General features: G+C 42.4%; 1 protein-coding gene across 1 annotated transcript in view; it reads left to right on the top strand.

The window, feature by feature from the left end:
• The first annotated feature begins 2344 nt into the window (after positions 1-2344).
• Positions 2345-19191, top strand: part of ntrk3b (neurotrophic tyrosine kinase, receptor, type 3b) — a 252649-nt gene continuing 235802 nt past the window's right edge. The window contains exon 1 of the mRNA XM_079554795.1: positions 2345-3196. Coding sequence (XP_079410921.1) covers positions 2955-3196 — 242 coding nt within the window. The 5' untranslated portion in view covers positions 2345-2954. The remainder of the gene's footprint in view (positions 3197-19191) is intronic.

Genomic DNA, 19191 nt, shown 5'->3' with positions numbered 1-19191 from the left:
TTAAAGTTTCACACATCTGTTTTGTCAGCAAGTCATGAAAGATGTTTGATAAGATTTGTTAACAGTTTTTAGGACTTACACTTAAAGCAGAACAAAGTAACTCATGCCCCTTAATTGTCCGTGAGAGTAAAATACTTGGCTGACAGAGACGACAAAGGGAGAGAGGGATATTGTTGTACATTGTGCCACAACTCAATTACACAATGGAGATATTTTTTTCCGCTCAAATTTGATTGTAATTACTGCTAAAGTGGTGCTAGCCCACAGTTGGCTTTGCCTGTTAGCCTGTTAGCTTCTTTTTCGTGATTCCAGCTCCAACCCGGAGGCAGGGGAGTTGCAAGCGTTCTGGCCAGAAACACCAAGGGGAGATGAAAGACCACCCAATCGTCCCATTAACACTTGTATTACCCCCAGAGGAACTACGAAAAGGATGTATTAAGGTAAAGTCAGGCTAAATACAGATGCAGGCAAGGTCACAGTTTTAGTTCTGCTGGACCGTAGCGCTGCATTTGACACAGTGGACCATGAGATCTTGCTAGAGAGGTTAAAAACCTGGGTGGGAATCTCTGGAAAGGGTCTCGAGTGGTTCAGATCCTACCTTGAGGACCGAAATTACTATGTCACGATGGGAAATAGTTTTTTCTGACCAGTTGGCATTAACCTGTGGGGTTCCCCAGGGGTCGATTCTGGGGCCCCTCTTGTTCAATTGCACATGCTTCCCCTGGGTCAATTAATATTCGGTAACAATGTGTCCTATCACAATTACACAGACGATACTCAGATCTATGTTTGACTGACAGTAGATACACTGACTGTATACTGTGACACTATATCAAACAGATTAGTGTGTGAATGCTAAACAACTTCCTCCAGCTAAATACAGACAAAACTGAGATAATTGTATTTGGCCCACAAAAACAGGTTGTCATTGGTCATCTTGAAACGCTTTCACTGAGATCGAGAACTCAAGTTACAAATGTCGGAGTAATCATGGACTCAGACCTGAATTTTAACAGTCATTACATCAGCGGCATATAACCATCTAAAAAACATTTCTAAAATAAAAAAAAAACACAAAATTTGGAGAGATTAATTCATGCATTTGTCTCTAGTCAGTTAGACTATTGTAACGGCCTGTTCACTGGCCTCTCTAAATGCTGCTGCAGTTTATCCAAGATGCTGTTGCTCGAGTCCTGACCAGAACCTGGAAATACGACCATATTAGTCCAGTGCTACGGTCTCTGCACTGGCTTCCTGTCGCTCAGAGAATAGAATAGAACAGCTCTGCTTGTTACAAGTCTCTTCATGGTCGAGCACCAAAGTATATAGCTGACATGTTACAGCCGTATGAACCACCTCGGGCCCTAAGGGAGGGGTCTTCTGGTGGTTCCCAGAGTCACCACGAAACACGGTGACGCTGCGTTTCAGTTTCCCGCTGCAAAAGTTTGGAACAGCCTCCGTGAGGATGTGAGTCCTCAACTCTGAAGTCCAGGCTGAAAGGTCACATTTTTACTATGGCAATCGACAAATTTGAATATATAATTTTTTAAATGCAATCTTATTAATTTTAATGCTTTTTAATGATTTTATTGTGTGTAGTTGTCATGTACATGAAATGTGCCATACAAATAAACTTGCCTTGCCTAAACACGTTACTTAGTGCTGCTTTAACATGAATATTTTTAAATGCATTTTTTCAATCACTGTTGTTGGCACGGCCGTCAAATCTTTTTTTTTTTTTTTTTTTGCAGTAATTTGTCATTACTCAGGTTTACTCTTGGTGCTGCCAAGCATTTTGTTGTCACAGCAGTAACCGTCGTGCGGAGCCAAGGTAACAACAACAGCAGCACCAACAAAAGAGTTGGCCTTGCACTATGTAAATCTGATTCAAATAAACACCTAGTATATTATATTACATTAATGCTATCAATTTAACACTTTGTCAAACCCTGATGAGTAAGTACACAGGGGACACTTCATTTACAAAAGATAATTTTAGAATTGTCTATTTAACCTCTTAACCCCCACGTCAAGGCGGTGGTTAAGAGGTTAATAAACAACCACTACAATTGGCTTGGTGTGCATCAAAACATTTTCATAATGGTCGTTTATTGAACCCTAAATTCATGATTTTTATCTTGACTTTAAATAGTCTCAATTTCTCTCCAATCAAGGTTTTCATTCATACGAAGCCAATTGATAACTTATGCGTCACATCTGAAGTAGGCCTATTAGTGATTATTGTAGCCATTTTTAGTTCAGTTAGCCTGTTTGCATTTTTATGATGTGAAAATTAAAATCGGGCGCAGACAGTTCTAAAGTAACTGAGTATATTATGTTAACCGCGCAGCTTGTTGCGTTACGCTCCCGTCACCGTCTTTAAACACCATTGGCTCTTGTTTAATCCCGCACCGCGCTCCTATAGAGACCACATCTAATCAGCAGAGCGCGCGGTGTGTTTTCTGGTGCGGCTGCGAGGATGTTGCTTGCATGCGGTGGCTGCAGGTGTCAGTCTGACTGTAGCCGGTAGGAGGGACTTGATGCTCCAACTTCTCATTTTGTGCGTGTCTCCTCTCCAACCAGTCGTCCTGGTCCTGCGCGGAGAGACACGACGGCAGCAGCGCTAACGGAACGGCACGGCTTCCCGCACCGACCATCACCATGCCTTTTACTCCTCAACGCCGAGTGGATCCTTATAGACCCCTTTCTTGTTTTTGATTTTTTTTTTTTCCTTTTCTTTTTTTCCTTTTCCCCCCATTTTCTCACATTCGGCGAGGCGCAAGGACACTACAGCAGCAGCAGCATCCATCCATCCATCGCTCGCACAGGGCATCCTCTGTACAAACGCACCATCCTCCTCCTCCTCCCTCTTCCCCTTCCTCCTACACCTCTCTTTTCCCCGCTCTGGACCACAGGACATCGGTTTCGTCTCGTTCTCCCTGAGCCCCGGAGACATGGATCTATGGTTTTACGCGACGCGGATTTGCTGGTGGAGGGTTTTGTTTCTCCTGAGTATTTTCCGGGACTATCTGAGCTCCATGCTGGACTGCCCGCCGACCTGCAGCTGCTCCCAAACAGAGATCTATTGCAATAAGTCCGACAGCGGCAGGTTTTTCCCTTTACTGGCCGTGCAAGACGCTGCCAACAATGGGACCAGTGTTGACATAGCGGAGTTATTCAAAAACATCAGCTCAATGTAAGTAGCTGCGGATGTGGCACGCGTTTTTTTTTTTGATAATTAGCCTAATTCATCATCACCCTCTCGTGAGATTCTGTGACTGCCTGCTGTTGCTTTCATTCAGTCTGGCTGGATCTCTCTCTATCCGGCCAATGTGTCACTTTTTATGTGTTGGACATCGCTAAACACTGTCGCTACGACGCGCGAAACGTGACAAATCCGAACCCCCACCCCCCCAAAACTAAGTGGCTTTGCTTTCCTCCCTTGTGTATCTCCTCTTATAAAGTTGTGTTCCTCTGCATCAGTACCGCAGACCTTTCCGCACGCTCCACAGAAATGACACGGGGATGTTGCAGATAAAAAACCTCGCTTCATCCCGCTCATCCTCCGCTTTGCCTCCCTCCGCTCGATCCCCGTCCTGACGCACCGCTCCAAAGCACGAAATGAAACGGAAATAAATGGTGCAGTGAGGTCAAGTGCTTCCAATTCGTGCTTCCCTTTTGGAGAAACTTTGTCACGTTGCGCACGGGCCCCGGGGTGCTTGCGGTTTTAGGAAGAGGAGGAAAAAAAATAAAATAAAAAAATTAGACAATTGTCAGGACGTGACTTGGCCGTCGCTGCTTTCTTTATATGCGCGCTGCTTTTTGAGAACACAGGATTTGTCTGTGGCTGTGCGGATGACGGCACGGCAGAGGCCCTCCTCACCCACGCACCCACACACCCTCTGAAGTACAATTTCAATCCCCCCCCCCACACACACACACACACACACACACACACACTCCAAAGCCCCCCCTCACTCCCCTGCGCGTCTCTTACAGGCATCGATCCTGCTCCTTGCAAACATCAAAGCTTTCTTTCTTGAAAAGTCAGGGAAAAACGCAAGCCGCCCCCCCTTTCCAAACAATGATACATAAAATTAAAACCCGTCTGATTTGCATTTAAAGAAAAAAAACACCTCCCCCCATTAAAGCAACCGCTTTATGGAATTCCCTTCTCTTTTTTTTTGGTCTTTTCCCATGCGTTTCCCCCCCCCCCCCCCCCCCCCCACTTCTTTTTCTTGTGTTGTGGCACGGTTCAGCGCGTTCCCGTGCCACTAGAGGGTAGCCTGGGACCCTATATGTCGTGCGCTGCTTTTTTCCACATTAGTACTACACTTTTAGATAAATGAGCAGCACGATTGGGAGTCAAACAGTATTGCGCCCCAGTGAATGCGTAATGAGATCAGAGATTGGAGGTCTACTTGCCCTGTAACTGATTAGCGTGGCTACAGGACCTGTCTGTCCAAAGAGACTTCCTGTGTTTAAACTCTCGGCTAGTTCCAAATCCCTTTAGTGTTTCTTCCTTCTGCTTTGATAGCTTTTTTTTTTTTGCCATTCAGAAACCCCCTAAAGCCCAGACTTAGACTTAATTGTGCATTATGCGGGGCCAAACGCCAAAACCCATCTAATTTTCCGTGCTTGGACAGCTACACCCACCAGCTATGGCTCAGTGTCAGCCTTTATTCCGTCAAGGTAAACGTCTCTACCAGGGCCCTCATACATACATACATTCTACATAACCTTGTGTTCTATTTATAGCACGTATGTTATAGCCATTGACTGCAATTATGTCCAACAGCATCATCACACTAAAGAGGCAAACATATTATTCCCTGTTGCTTAACTGTCGCTAAACTGTGTGGCCCGTAAAAAGCATGGTTTCAAAAATAGTAGGCTGCCCGCACAACGGATCCTGATTGAGGCCATCTCCAGCACAAATTGTTCTTGGCCCCCTTCTGTGTAAGCCGCCCGGATGCACGCATTTCCCTAACAAGAAGTCTATTTTTCCTCATCGCAAAGAAAACACAGAGAAATGGGGCCAATTTGCGGTGGATGAAGCGACCACTCGAAGCAGTGGATTGGCCATCTTTAGAAGTCCGGGCCTGATAATAGTCTTTCCACCGCACAGAGATTTAGGCATCTCTGCTGTTTGAAGACGATGAAAATAGGTCTTGTTGTTGTGGAGGTTATGGCCATTGTGCACGGTTGGGTATTGTCCAAAATAACAACATAAAAATACATCGAGGGATACAGCTCTATAAGGTTATAGTATATCAGCAGTAGTTGTGGTACAAGCATTTGGTATAAAGTTTCAAGTGCGAGTAATAGTTTGTATATTTATTAGGGCTGTTGTCGCGATACAATACGTATCACGATACAGAAGGCCCGATACGATATTTTATTAAATGTATGATTTTTCATTAGAACAAACTGTGATATTTCACCCCAAATACAAATCTGTCTGATATTGATTAAAACATTCGTATATTTTTTTCCTATAAGTGAGTTGAGTATCAAAAGTATTGTGATACTTGGCTTCTGATACGATGCACGATGGTCTCCGATACAATAATTGTTGGGGAAAATACTTTTAAATTGTATTTAGTTACAGAATACTGAATACTTGATTTAAAATGTATTTTGTAACATATTCCGTTACTTTCATGTTGATTTGCATAATGAATAAAAGCGGCATATAATTAAGAAGATATTTAGGCTACATTTGTTACACGCCTGTATCAACTTATTTACCACTAATTTGGAATGAAAAGAAGCACTTTTCACAGCCCAGAAGGACAGAGCGAAGCTTTTCCCGGCTGTTTTGATCTTTTCTTTCTTATTAATGTTATGATAAGGAAACTGGAATGTATTGATTAAGTACTTTGATGGATTCCTTTGATTTCAAGAACGCAACTGTATTATGCATACCCTCAAATGAAAGTGTGACTACCTGAATACAGATACTCAAAATGAGTAAATACTTGTAGTCAGTTACAACCCAACAATGAATACACAATACACAATATCACAAACATCACAAACGTTATACATGTATTGTAGTATATTGCAAAGCCTTATTTTGCCCCAGCCCCAGTATTTATGTTGCGTGGTATATAGGCCTATCCTATACATATACATGTTCATTAATGCGTAGTATTACGCAATTATTATTTTCATAATTAAAACCATGTGTTGGGTACAGTATTCATTTGGCAGCACAAACAAGTGGGCCGTAGGCTAACTAAAAATGTACTCCCCTGAGGGGGTCATGTACCAAGAGTTTGCTCATGTGCTGAACTGGATCAGCAGCAGATTAATTTGCCAATTTTTGACTCACAGAGCCTTCTTTCATTTGCATATCTGGTTTGGCGCCCTTATAAAGTAATGTACGTAGTGTCAAATGGTAAATGATGTGCGCCATGCCCACACAAAGCTATATGCTATTTGGCAGCTCACACTCACTATTTAGTACTGGTTCTAAATGAGTGTATTTTTTTTTTTTTTACTTCCATTCTGTATCCTGATTTAAATGGGAAAGTACACAATAACTAGAAATGACATTCCAAGTCGCTCTCATTCCCTTTAAGAACTGCTTTGACAGGTTTGTGTGTGAGCTCAGCCCTGGTGCAGGTGTGGCTTTGTTTGCACAATCCAATCAGGGCTTCCACCTCGCCTCGTGACGTCTGGCCCCATTTTGAGTTTTTGCACCTTCTCGAGAGTGTTTTAAGCATATCCAGGTGCATCAGCGTCACTGCACTCGTTACTCAGCTTTCTATTGGCAAACATTTTCTAAAAAGGCAGAAAGCGGCTCTTCCCTCTGCGCTCGCCACCTCTGCTTTGAAGCACTTTGTTCTTTTCAATTGGCATTCACTGGCACAATAACAAAATCTATTGAAATCGCAGCACTTCATCACTATCTTCAGAAGTATCCACATTTGCATATTTACTCGTAATGTCACAATTTTAAAGATTAATGATCTTTTAATGCTATCCGGGGGTGCCACTTTTTTATCCTCTAAGGAAAAAAAAAACACACGTCCTTTATTGCCTTTGAAATACAAATTCTCTCCAAAACTGTTATGCCTCAGGCTTCTTTAGCGTCAACTTTCTCGGCAGTCAAAGAGATTTATATCCACTTGTAAAATTGCCATCTGTTTATGTGCAAACAAAGCAATGGTTTGGAGTCTAAAATGGCTGCCTGTTTAAATTTGGAGTGAAATAAAGCTTAAAGTTCATAATTTAACATCTTGATCACCCGATCTATATAAAAAACAAACATATATTTTAACTTGGATCTGACAAACAATGTGCCATAGTGTTACTTGAAGACATTTGTCTGACAGGTGAACTTTTAGTTAAATGTAAGTTGTATAGAGGCACATGAGAGAAAGCCAGAAGCTGAAATTAAATTAGTCCTTTGACATGCTCTTGCTTTTGTTACTATGTTGAATCCAATATTAGGACGCATTATGTGATCTGACAGTCTTCTGAGGTGCACAAAAGAAGAGAAGAAAGCTTTATACTATCTATTGCAACCACAGCAATGCACATTTTTCTCCTGTCACAACTTTCCTAAAATTACTTTAGATCTTTCGGGTCAATATGTGTAACCGCATTCCTTTTAAAAGTTGTAGAAGGAGTTTTTTTTCCCCTTCACTTTCCGCTGAAAGAATCCAGCCTCTGCTTTAGAATTATTGATCTTTGGATGGCTTCAACTACACATTTTATATGAGGCCTGCCAACTCGCTGACGCTGCCAAAGAAACCTGCTCTACCCAAAAACATTTTGCAGGTCTGTTTAGGTGCTTTGTGTGGGCAGAGAATTGTCCCGTGGTTCAGACACTGAGCATTAGAGCATTACATAAAATCACTGCTTTCTCTCGTTCAAATTTGGAGCTGCCCACATACTGCAGGGTCAACTACTCTGGCCAAAGCTGATACAATATGCGGCAGCAATGTGTTCTTGCATAACCAGGCTTTTGAATGGAACCTTTTTGGAATTTTCCATTAAAGTGGTCGTGAGGAGAATTTTAATAAAGTGTGTCCCACAAAAAGAATCTGCAAAAATAGTATTCATTATGAACTTGTGTTTGTTAAAAGTGTCTGCTGCACGTGAACATTTTTGCAAACCCCAAAACTTGCACAGTATGCTAATCCTCCATTAGCTATAGGCAACCTTATCCAAGATCTGCTCAAGATCTTGGGTCCCTGGGTGTTGCACTGCTCTCGTGCACTGCTCTTGAACAGTTTTCCTTGAGTAAAAGGTTACGCAAAATGTACAACAAATTAGTGCTCCAAGTAAGGCAGTTGGCAGTCGTAGTGGAGCAAAGGTTAGATTGTGTTGCTGTGGTTCAAAGTATCGATGAAGTTGATTCCATTGCGAAGTACCATACACAGTGCATTGAAATGGCAGGTATGGAAAACCTTTAAACCAGATTGATCAACAGGAACTGAGCCGAAGCACAATATAAGCTGTGCACCTGGAGGAATCGCGTTTGTATTTCCCGGATAGAGTTCCGCTTTCACAGACCAATGAGTTATAAAAAGCAGTTTATTAAATCGATGAACTTTGTTGCTTAGACACTGGCACATTAGTGATACTAGAAAGGCAAGAATAATTCACAGTTTTATTCATGCTGTTGAAGATGGCTTATGGTTCGGCTGATGCGGAGGAGAGGCAGTGAACTTGTCTGAATCATCGGGGGTGAGAAATAAAGGCAGCAAATTGTGACTTAGACGGGTCACATGAGGTAGGAACTAGGTTGGGAACAAAGTCCTCCTGGCTGAGTTTACGCTACATTTCCAGCTCCTCCTGGTCTATCCCAGTCGGAGTTCCCCAGTCTGGCTTTGTTCTATTATCCATCGGTTATAGAGAATATACACAGGCCGCCTTTCTACTGCGTCTCATGTATTTATGTCTCCCGCTGTTGTCTTTGTTCCCCGCCGCCTGAGAGGGTTTGAAGTCTGAGTCTGCAGTGCCCAGCTCACCTATATCCGTTTGTCGTCGGAATTTGTTTCCATTCTTCACCTCGATGCTTTGTTTTTGAGATTAGATTTTTATTGTGGGGTGCAAATGTTTTTCATGCCCGTTGGGGTTTCTCTGTGTGATCTGCACTTCCCGACGCAACGTGCTTGTTTCGTCTGGGAGCACAAATAAATGATTACCTACGCAGCGGATAGCCTTGGTTAAATGCTGATGAAAAACATAGCTCTGAGCTTTATAACAGCCTCAGATATTTGCTCATCCTATACACATTCAACACTTATTCAGAGTTCATTCAAGGATTGGTAATGTCTCAGACAAAGTGACTATGGTGAAATAAGAAGTTGTTGTGAATGTGGTTAGCCTTGGTTTGAATTGGGATTAATGGGACTTGCATACAGTGATGGGTTTAAGACTTTGTTGTTTGATGCTTAAAAGCTTAAAAGACTGTTTACTATTTAGAAGTCATAATTGTAACTACTAAATGCTTTATTGAAGCAATTCCACACAGGCTCCCCTTTCTGTATTAAATATTACATGTTTTGTCATTAATTGATGTAGAGGTTAACTTCTTGGTGCAATACTATAAATCATTAGTTGAGGTTTGTTCACAGCTTTTAAAAAACCTTATACACTTGAGGAGCAACTGCAGTTCATTCGATTGTAAGACCTGTATTCAACTTTAAGTTTCTATCTTTTACTTTTGCTAAGCAGATGTTTTTCATGAGAAACTTGCTGTTTATCACAAAAACAAAAGACTAATTTGAGAAAGTGTTGTAAAACTCTGTGTTGTGCTATTCCCTTTTCTCATTTTCTTTTCAATTCTTCGGTAAACAGACTGCAATGTATTACCTGCCTTGCACCGCACGCTGGCCATTTTCAAGATTAGTGAGTTCACAAAGTCTTGACAAACTGTTTCATCAAGCTCAGGTTTAGAAATCTAAACAAGTTAACTCAAGGCCTGAAATAGATAATGGAGTATCCATGACATATTAGTTCATTACATAGTAGTAGATTGTTACTGGCTATTGCTTCATGTGATAATGCATGAACCAAGCGAAGATGCTAGTTTCTTAAACCTGTGGAAGTGATCCGCTTTAACTGCAATCTTTTGGTGAAAATTGCCAATTGGATCCAACGGTGCAGCTTCAGTGCGAGTGAGTGTTTTCCGCTTGGACCGACTACAATTCTCAAATGAGCAGGATTGCTCACCCTTCACTCTGAATACCTACTTAACCCTCTCTAATAGTTTGTGTATAATGAGAACTTTCATGGGAAAAAAAGACCTTTACGTTCCGTGTCCAGCCCAGAAGAAGATACCTTCATCTTAAATAGCATTAGAGACTTCAATACCTTTCTGTTCTTGGGAAGTCCTCACACTACAAATTCTGTCCCCCTCTGCCCCGGTGCCATCAGAGCTAATGTGGGCTAACCGCGCAGGACTGAGCTGCTAACGTGCGTTTTGCACACCGCCCGTCACCACGCGGCCCCCCTGCTGCTCACCGTTCCCAGCCTCACCTCAGGGCTCCAGCGCGACGTCCTCCACTGTTATCCGCATATCATCAAGTTTGCATGAGACGTCTTTGTGGAAACTGGGTCATGGGCGCCATCTGAGAATTAGGAGGAAGAGAGCGGCACTTTGGTTTTTCACACAGATCCTCTCCATCCAAGTGGAGAGGATGACAAGGGCTGCAAGATGGATGGCAATAGAATCACACTTGCAATTTGGATGACTGCGATTGGGAAACTTCTATCACCACCATGTTCTAAAATGCAACTAATGGTTTCTATTAATTGTGCTGTTCATATCTGTCAGTTGCTTATATGCTCCCGAGTGCAAATCCCCAATCTAATCACAACACTCCAGAGGAAACCAATCAGATAGTTTCTCAAAATCGTTCCGTCTTAGAACTGACCCAGCTTCTCCCACGCCCCGCATGCACCTCCACTGGGGCTTCTGCAGGCAGCCCACGGGCTCCTAAGATGCATGCTGATGAGATTCCTCCTCCCCCATTTTAACAATCAAAAGACGCATTGAGGAGGTCGGGAAGTACTGAGGGCGCTGCTGTTTCAGACGGATTAGGAGGAGCCGGGGGAAGCCTCGCTGTGGCGGCACCGGGTTGATGTTTAGGCTGGGTTTGGCTTTTTATTTTAGGGACGATGTCGAATTTTGCACTAATTCTGTGGACATGGGCGCATAATTTGGCTGAAATGGAAATTGTTTGTAAAAATGCTATTTCTGTTCGCAATGATATAGTGATATAGTTTACGGATTAAGAATAGGCAGCAGCTTATTTGGAATAACATTTTGGCTTGCACATATTTTAGACACATCAGGCACTCAGTCATCCAAGATTGGCTTGATGGGCTGGATTGGCTTGATTGAATCAGTCTCGAATCAAATTAGTCGACGATTTTTAAATCTCTACTTGGTACTATTAGATTAGTTAAATTCAGATTTGTTGTAATTGGGCATTTGAGCAAGATCCTTTCACTTGTTCTGAGATGTTGACTCGTTTCAATACATTTTGCCTTTATTTCACATTACCGTATTTTTCCGGACTATAAATCACACTTTTTTTTTTATAGTTTATCTTCTAGAGTCCACAGTTACCACGGAGATCCGCCGTGCTGCTGATCCCACAATGCTTAGCGATATGATGACGTCACATTCCCGAACTCAATACTCCGGAGCGACTAATATGTGAAAATACAGAGTTTTCAACGTTTCCCAGGGTAGCCGGCTTAATAACTCTTTCCGGAGGTAGTACGCCATCTGTGCTCTCTATGTTTAGTTGTAAAAAGCATAAAATGTAAAAGCTACAAAGCCTTAAAGCTGCATTATAGTCAACGGGGAACTGCCTTACCAACCCCTTGTTCCGGATTGTCACGTGGTTCATGACATTGTGCCGTCTTCTTATCCCATTGACAGTTTTACTTCTTTATTTCAAGCCAGATTACCTTAGAACCAGTCTGAAATGTCATCAAACAAGCGAAGAAGTGCTATGTTGTACACCATTTATGTCCTAACAGTGGGTTTTGCGGAGATATTTTAAAGGAACTGACTGTATTTTCAGCATATGCAGTTCTAGTGTCCTTGGGTGCGACTCTTGTCAATCATTGGCTCCAGCAGTATTGGCACATACATGAATGATTTCTTGATGTGAAGTGCCTTGAAGTAAGTGCCACATAAGAGTAGCACGTCGTCTAATTCCATGCCACGATTGGTCCCTAAGACGGGTTTTGGACGTGCATCTTCTCCATAAATTGTAATCCATTTTCTCCCATCCTCGCCTATGGAACAATGCAGAATCCCCTGAAACTCAATTTGCATTTATTCACATGCATGGGATTTTAGCCTGATTACAAGTATGCTTCATAATCGGGTACCTGCTGACACTGGCACGCACGGGCAGACCGCTCCAACTTCTGTCATGTATGATGTGACGCTTTATGTCGGATAATCTTGTCGGAACATGGTATTTCCGAAGCTTAGCCAAGTCACTCAGACAGCTTTACGGCTAATTCCACCTGGTTGGACATTTACGGATGATTCACACTTGACTAAAGTGCGAGTCTCGATCTTTTTCCATGCTGTCGAGTATCTTCTGCCTGCTGGTTTACCTCACGTAGCACCAGCGCTATAAAACTCCCTCAGTTTAAATCTTGTTAATGAATGGCTGTTGTTAATAGACAATGGTGGCGGAAGGGCATGGGCCAAGGACTAGCCATTAAATTTAGGTAGTAATCTGTAACAGTGGGCGGACATGCTAAAGCTGAACGTTTGATAGGGTAACAAAAACTGCAAGCCCATGGGGGTGGGTCGCGAACAGACAGGGCATGTCCTTAGGCCAATAACCTTTCCAACAAGTTTCCTCAAATCAATAGAGTTTTCAAGTCTCCAAATACAATGTTTTTTCTTCTTCCCCCATAGTGTGATGCAGCTTGTTAACACCGGCTCCGACAGACGACCAACAGAGTCATGGTGTATGGCTTTTCTAAATTATATATTTTTGTAAAAAGAAGTGCTTCAAAGGAGACACGGCAAACTTTTAACTGTAACGTTCCCATTGATTCACACTGCTTGGTTTTTGTTTCTTCATTTAAGTTTTTCATTAATGTTTATAATCTTTTTATGAAACGGCTCTTCACAATGCAAGTAGAATGCTCCATTGACTTGAATGGGATTTTCAAATGTTCTACCGGTCATTATTTTCTGATAGAGGACCTCTGAAAGCTTCTGGGAACTATTTGCTGTGGAAATCATTAAATAAACCTTTCAGCTTTCATAAAAGTGTATGAAGTTTATATTGTGTGTGTTCAGTTGGCAAATGGCCGTACACTAAGCGGGATGATGGACCTTCAGAGCAAAACAAGACCCCCGGTTTGCCCTGTCGGTACTTATTCCCCCGATAATGACCAGCGTTCTATACATTGTCCCTTACTTAATAGATAGAATCTGGTTCATGGATTTGTTAACATTTGTGTCAAAATTGTGGTTGGTTTATTGTAATTAGCATGTTAGTTCCCCTTCTGCCTGTGAAGGGTTCTCCAACTAAAGGTTGAGTCACAAATCAGCATAGCCCCTGCTTACAAAGTCTTCTTTGCGTGATTCGAGTTCTAATATGTAAAATACAGGGCTGACGTGCCCAAAAGCAAGTTGACAAGCCACAAAACGGACAAAAAGGGGGGGAAAAAGGAAGTCAACAGAGTAATTTGAATGCCTGAATGTACAGTATATCGCTCAATATAGGTTCAGGTTCTTGGGCCAAAAATTGTTGTGGTACTTTCAAATTCAAGATTCCTAAAATTAAGAAACAAAGCCGTAGTGCAAATAACACAAATATTTACATCGTTATTTTCTCCTAAAGCATTTCAGACCATTGGCGAACAATGTTAAACCCCCTTATAGAATTACTTACCCTTGTTAGTCTCCTTGGAGGAGAAGGGTATGGCGTGCTTAGCATTTGCGCATCCATCAATCACGCTGTATTATCAAGTCGCCTGCATCACCTCCGTGTCCTGTGTGTTAGTGCTGACAGGCAGATATGACTGAAGAGCGCTGCCATGCCATGTCTCCTTTTTTTTTTCTTCCCACAGATGGATTCTTTTTGTGCGCTTGGTTGTGAAGAAATGGTGTTTGTTGGTGGTTTGTGCCCAGAGTCTCGTTCAGATGTTGATTGACTCTAATTTCGTGGCCTGTCTGCCTGTGAACTGAAAAGGCTTCTGCTGCGTTGTGTTCAGGGTCACTTGGGAGAAACCTCTTAATCCCAGCACACACAGCGCAAAGCTTTGATTTCTCCTGTTCATTTTCACACTTTTCCAAAGCCAGAGCAGAAGTCGGGACAATTACGTGCAGCAATGTATTCAAACAAAGTACTGTTCGATCATTCTATCCACCGTCGCAAGCAGGAACATCACTGCAATACCCGTAGTGCTTGTTTTCTATCATGAATGTTTTTTGTCTTCATTGGCAATTTCTTTTTGCTGTTTGGACATGGATAATATATATTTTTCTGTGTGTCCCAGCCGTGCAGATGAATACGAGCTTGGACTAGTCTTTGGCCCACTCTCATCATGAATTAACACTTTAATGACTCCGAGTCCAGCCGCCTCCCTTTGACCACCAACACCTTGGGCAATAAGCGCTGGACAAAGCACCGCGCCTTCTTTTACAACACCCATAAGCTGAGACGTATACTTTTGACCTTGAACATGGCTGGTGGCCTGTACTTATTGATTACCCCCGATGCCTTGATATCTGTGTTTGCTGCGCTCGGCTGACCATTGGCGCGGCCACTACATCACAACATTATGGGCCTATCAGGGCATTGGCGCGTAGTGAGCGATTGTCCTCGGAGCAGCCATGATTCGTGGTGGCTGGATGTTTTTTTTTTCTCTCTCTCTTTCTTTTATTTCTTTCTTCTCAGTGAGAACCGGGCTGTTGCTTGTGCGAGAGGCAGATGAGGAGGCATTAAAAGTAAATGGTCCACAGAGACTCACCTCTCCTTCCTCGCCGCTCCCAGTCAATGTGGCGACCTTGGCTCTCCAGTCAGAATAACAAAGGCACTCGCCACAGTATCACAAAAGGAACTCATCTCCTGAAAGGACTCTGTATTGCCTGCAATTCTTGTGATTACATTTAGATTTGAAACGCATTGTTTAACAGGAGACGGGAATACGAACGGATGAATTAACATAGAGTCACGTGACCGCAGTTCACATTTCAGAACCATGTGGATACTGTCAAAAAAGAACATTGTGTGACCAAAATGATTGCCGATTAATCTCGCAGGCCTAACATATGGTGGATCATTTAGATGAGGTGAATATACTGTATTTAAAGGCTATATATTATGCCAAATAGTGTTTTGTATAATAAATCAGCCAAATGCATTAGAAACTAGTGACTTTGTAGTGCACTGAACCAACCTTTTAAGCTCTTAAAGGAACAGGCCACTGTTTTTACATACTGAGATATGTTCTTACCTGAGCTTAGACGAGTTGATACGTACCTGTCTGGTCTTTGTGCGTGCCAGTGGAAGACCTTGGTCGCTTCTAACTTCAACCCGTTTGGAGCTATAGGAATATCCTTGGAGAGGCTAAATGCTAACAACATCTTTAGTCTTTTTGCGTGACTGAGGGCATGACAGGTACGCATCAACTCGTCTAAGCTCAGGTAAGAACATATCTCAGTGTGGAAAAACGGTGGCCTGTTCCTTTAACCCCTGCCTTAACTGAGCACATTTTCTCCAGTTCGGCATTACCCACATCTAAAAGCATCACAACAGTGATGAAAACGAGGATGAAACCACAACAAAAGATAAACAAACAAAAAAAGCTACACAAGAGCAACAAGAAGCCACAAAAAAAGTGACTAAAATGTGCCAAAAATGTGATGAAAACCCAACATAAAAGCGATGGGAACAAAAACATTTCAAACAAGCGATGACAACAAGATGAGTTTTGTCGGTCTTAGCTTTCAAATGAGGCCTTATGGATGACCTTATGGATTTGGGTAAAGCTGAACTGGAGGAAATGCACTTGGTTAAGGCAAGAAATTAAAAAAGCTATTTAATCTATGTCTTTGCTAAAGTTAGTAGCTAGCATTATGTCACAGAAACATTTCTGTCCCTGTCTGGAAGAAAATGTGACTATTAACAGTTTTTTACAGCAGTATTCAAAAAGTAATGTTCTTGGCGAGGCTTGAAAGGAGTGAAGGAGCGACAGAGTGAGAGAGACATTTAGCAAAGGTTAGGAAAAAACAGTGCAGCAGCCTTAACCGCTCGACTATCGCCTGTTCACTATTAGCTGCAACTAAAATGGTGGGTGAAGATGGTGCAGACGACTCAAGCGCATACTGATGTTGTGTCTCTGAGCAAGACGCATCAGTATTATTGCAGATTCCTATCGTCGCAAAAGAGAGAGAGAATCTGTTGAAATCAAAAACATTGGAGTAACATTTGCAGCCCAGGGGAAGCAAAGGAAATGTGAAGTTTGACAACTAGAGCATATATTTTAAATCTTGCTTTGTGGTTTCTCAGGACTGGAACAGCCGGGAGCTAATGTTCCTTTGCTGATAGAAAGGGTCATTAATTAGCTCATTCTAATAATTAATATCAACTCTTTTCTTACAGAAAAAAAGACTAACAATGGATTATTCCTCCAACATAGTGCACCAAAATGGCAAAGATCAGGGTAAATTAACACTTTAAAAAGCGCGTCCAAGACAGGCCTAATGAGTGGAGTCAGTGAGGTGTGAATCTGTGGTTAGCCAAGAAAATTAAGTCCTCCCTCTTTCCTATTTTCCAGCATTCATTTATACATTCTTGCACATAAAATAGATTCCGACTTCAAATTTAGCATCTAAAATATGTAAGACTAGCGTTTAATTGTATACCGAATAAAAGCCCTTTTTCACCGAGAGACCTGTTGCATTAGTTATGAATCGTAAAAGAGGCCTAATTGGATATTTTTGAAAGCACAGGTCACTACACATTCCTTTGCTTCAGGACAGATACCGAACCACGCAAACCCAATTCTCACTGCGACATTCTGCTTAAAAAAAAAAGTGTTCAAATAAAGTATTTTCTGACAAATTTACCTTGTGTGGCCTTTTGTGGCGCGGCGGGATTTCTGGAAATTTCATCACCTCTGCCTTCTTCGCGCCCCATTGTAAGGGTCAGGCGTGTAATTTATTAACAACGTTGTTATTCAACCTGGAGAGATAAACAACAGCCAGCCCCCATGACGAGCGCCGCGTGCGTTATCAGCTGAAGGGGCGGGACCTCTTGCGCGACGAGCCCATTGGTGGGACGTGGTCGGCGGTATTCAAATCCGAGCGGCTGCTTTGACAGGGCTTTGATGGCTAAACCGCTGGGTCCGTCACTCAGTCAGGGGAAGTGACTGGCGCTGGCAGCTGTCTGCGTTTGACATTGTGAACTGTGGAGGCTCCCTATTCCACCAAACACATCACCTGTCAAGCTCGGCTAAATGTGTCCGAGAACAGCAAGGGGCGACCTGTTCCTCTTCGGTAAATGCTTCACATTCGCCAATAACACGGGCCATTACGGTGGCTCAGTGTTGCGTACTGCTGAAAGATGGGACTAATTTTGACGACAGATAGCTCAGGATTCAAAATAGAGGAGTAGAAAATGATGGCAGTAGTGTCTCGGAAGTGAAGTGTCCAGAAACCTAGAAGTTGGCTTACAGTAAAATGTATGTTTTGTGTTTCCAAACTGTTGACTGTACGGCTCTAGTGGCCGGATTGTAAATTCTACTGAACAACTCATGTAAAGTAGAAGGAGACTCTACCGATTGTGGTGATTTCTCTTACATTACTCTGTGACTTTTTGTGTGTGCCCTCTCTCCGAACATACTATTTTTTGCTCATAAAAGTCAGCATTAATATGAATTGGCGTAAAATGTGTCCATATTGACGTGTGCTGTTAGGTTTAGGGCTAAAGCATTGTGTATATCCAAATCTCAAAGCATCTTGACAGAAGAGCTTATGGCCTATATACCAGCGTGATACTTAATTTGAAAAATATGTGTAAGATATGTGTGAGTTAAACACAACTTACATGACATTTGCCATTCTTAAACCTCATCATAACCCCTAACCCTAAACCTAACCCCTTGATCAGGAGGGATGGAAAGTAACAGGTTAATAATCCACACAATTTCTGCACCTCAAGTATCTATTTTTTGTGACATAGAGCTGGCATGATGGTTCGAAGCTCAGAATAAAGGTGTGTGGGATGGTTTAAACCTCTCCTAGATGCACCAAGGTGAATTGGCTGCACCGATCTGCGGCCCTCCACACAGTGTACACTTCAACATGCGGTCCTTGATGAAACATTTTTAGACACCCCTGCTTTAGTTGATGCGAGGGCGGTCCTGTGTGTGTCTTCTTAGGCTCGCTTCCTGTCAGCAGCTCGTTTTGTTGACTGCTGCGGCCCCTCGTGCTGATCCCGGCCCTCTCCTTTCCTTCGGTTATTTTTTGAATTGTTAAACATGGCTTTATTCGCTGTGACCCTCACTACTAATTCAACAAGCCACAACAGCCCTGAACAAATGCTTCCTTCCTTCACTTTGGCTCTGTTGTTTGGATCAGCTCTGCTTTCTGCAAAGGTAATTGTTCTGTTGTGTTGCTGACCGTAAGCCAGGTCACCACACTCTTTTTTTTCCACTTTTCTTTCACTTAGAAAGCAGCAGTTTTTGGAAGGAAAACTAAAGTGAAAGTTGCTGTTGCTCAAAAGGCTTGAGACCATTAAGCATTGCAAAGTGTGGAGACGATAGTTGTGGTACACTCCTAAAGTCACAAAAACCTAGATTAACATTTGGTACAGTACGGCCAGAAAGAGCTGCCGAGGAGAAAAGAGACCAAAGACAGAATTCCAGAGCTAAAAATGACCTGACGTTAGATGTTGCTCATGGGATGGTGACACAGATGAGGTGAAAGGAAAATTATTTGCAGTGGTGAACCATAAAATGAAAAAGCTGGATGGAGTTGTATTGTACTTGGTGATAAACCAAGGCTGTACTGTAGCCGACTGTAGCTCATTCTCTTCAAACAGGTCATAAATTTCACTCCGGATAGTCATGCTCTCTCTCCTCATAAAATAAGGGAGTGTGGTCAGTAAAACTTCTTTCCAACCATAACCACTTATTTATAATAAACTTTATAATCTTTAGTCATTTTCTGGT

Source organism: Gobius niger (genome assembly GCF_951799975.1).
Source record: "Gobius niger genome assembly, chromosome: 4".
Lineage (NCBI taxonomy): Eukaryota > Metazoa > Chordata > Actinopteri > Gobiiformes > Gobiidae > Gobius > Gobius niger.
Note: the sequence above shows the minus strand (reverse complement) of the source record. Positions and strands in the feature narration are given on the sequence as shown.